The sequence below is a fragment of the Sinocyclocheilus anshuiensis genome, unplaced genomic scaffold (genome assembly GCF_001515605.1).
Source record: "Sinocyclocheilus anshuiensis isolate Anshui unplaced genomic scaffold, SAMN03320099.WGS_v1.1 scaffold472, whole genome shotgun sequence".
NCBI classification, from domain to species: Eukaryota; Metazoa; Chordata; class Actinopteri; order Cypriniformes; family Cyprinidae; genus Sinocyclocheilus; species Sinocyclocheilus anshuiensis.
In genome coordinates, this window is record NW_015557102.1 from 323,383 (window position 1) to 324,637 (window position 1,255).

The window sequence follows — 1,255 nt, forward strand, 5'->3', positions numbered from 1 at the left end:
GTCCCACCCCTCACCTCAGCGGCATGTGCTCCAGTTGTATTGTAAACAACGGTGTCATTAATATCGCTTATCAGTTTGAACCCGATTGAGAAGCAGAGGATATTTTTGAAGAGGATCATGCAGAACCTGTGCAAGCACGGCTTTTAATGGTAGGCCTATGTTTTTTGTTTGTTGTTGTCTCATACTTTTAGATATGCTGTTATTTGTAAATGCTACTGCATATGTTAGCTTTTAATATACGGTTTTATCCTGATTAAAGCTTTAATACAGTACGGCAACTGCACGCCATGTTTAACACTTCTCATATCTATGTGAAAATAAGTGTATAATTGGAACAGTTCATTGTTAGGGCTGAGCTGAATGAGAGAGAGAGAGAGAGAGAGAGAGAGATGCAGAGCAGGGCGACGCGAGGAACAGTATTAAGAACCAACGTTAAAAAAGTGAAATCGCAATCAACCACCCCTTTAAATAAACCAGTTGAATTATTCCCATTTGGACTGTGCCATTTGCACTTCTCCTTTACTGTGTGCAGGTACCATGGGTTTGGACATGAAGCCTGATGTGACGGATGGGGCGCTGTACACCCTCCTTCCTGACCACTCTGTTGTCCAGCATTTTGACCAAGTGCACCTCTCCAATGGTTTGGACTGGTCACTGGATCACCACATCTTCTACTACATTGACAGCCTGGCGTTTATGGTGGAGGCGTTTGATTATGACATCCAGACTGGAGGACTGTGTGAGTTTGTTTTGCATTGCATTGGACTGTGGTCTTGATGTAAAGCTAGTGTGGTTTTGTAAAATCTGTGTATTTATTTATTTCTGTTTAAGCTAACCGGAGAATGGTTTACAACATGGAGAAAGATGAAGGCATACCAGACGGTATGTGTATAGACACAGAGGGCAAACTGTGGGTTGCCTGCTACAATGCAGGAAGAGTGCTGCGTATCGACCCACAAACAGGTGTGTAACATAGCTGAGGCAAAGCAATTTAATATGAAAAATAATGGTGAAATGTATCATTTGTTGTAATTTCAAAATTCACATTTTCAGTATAACTGTGTATAACTTACATTGATCAAAATATGAAAGCCTCCTCATAAATTGACTCATAATCCACTATTTTAAAGGGGTCCTATTATGCTCTTTTACAAAGTCTTGATTTTGATTTGGGGGTGTACTAGAACAGGTTTTTCGAAAAACACATTATTTTTCACATATTTTACATTATTACAACACCTCTCTCCCCAGTCTG

At 40.2% G+C, this 1,255-nt stretch overlaps 1 protein-coding gene across 1 annotated transcript in view; it reads left to right on the forward strand.

Moving 5' to 3' along the window:
* The window catches only part of rgn (regucalcin), a 9,014-nt gene that overhangs the window by 2,929 nt on the left and 4,830 nt on the right, over positions 1 to 1,255 (forward strand). The window contains exons 4-5 of the mRNA XM_016472560.1: positions 533 to 739; positions 832 to 963. Coding sequence (XP_016328046.1) covers positions 533 to 739; positions 832 to 963 — 339 coding nt within the window. The remainder of the gene's footprint in view (positions 1 to 532; positions 740 to 831; positions 964 to 1,255) is intronic.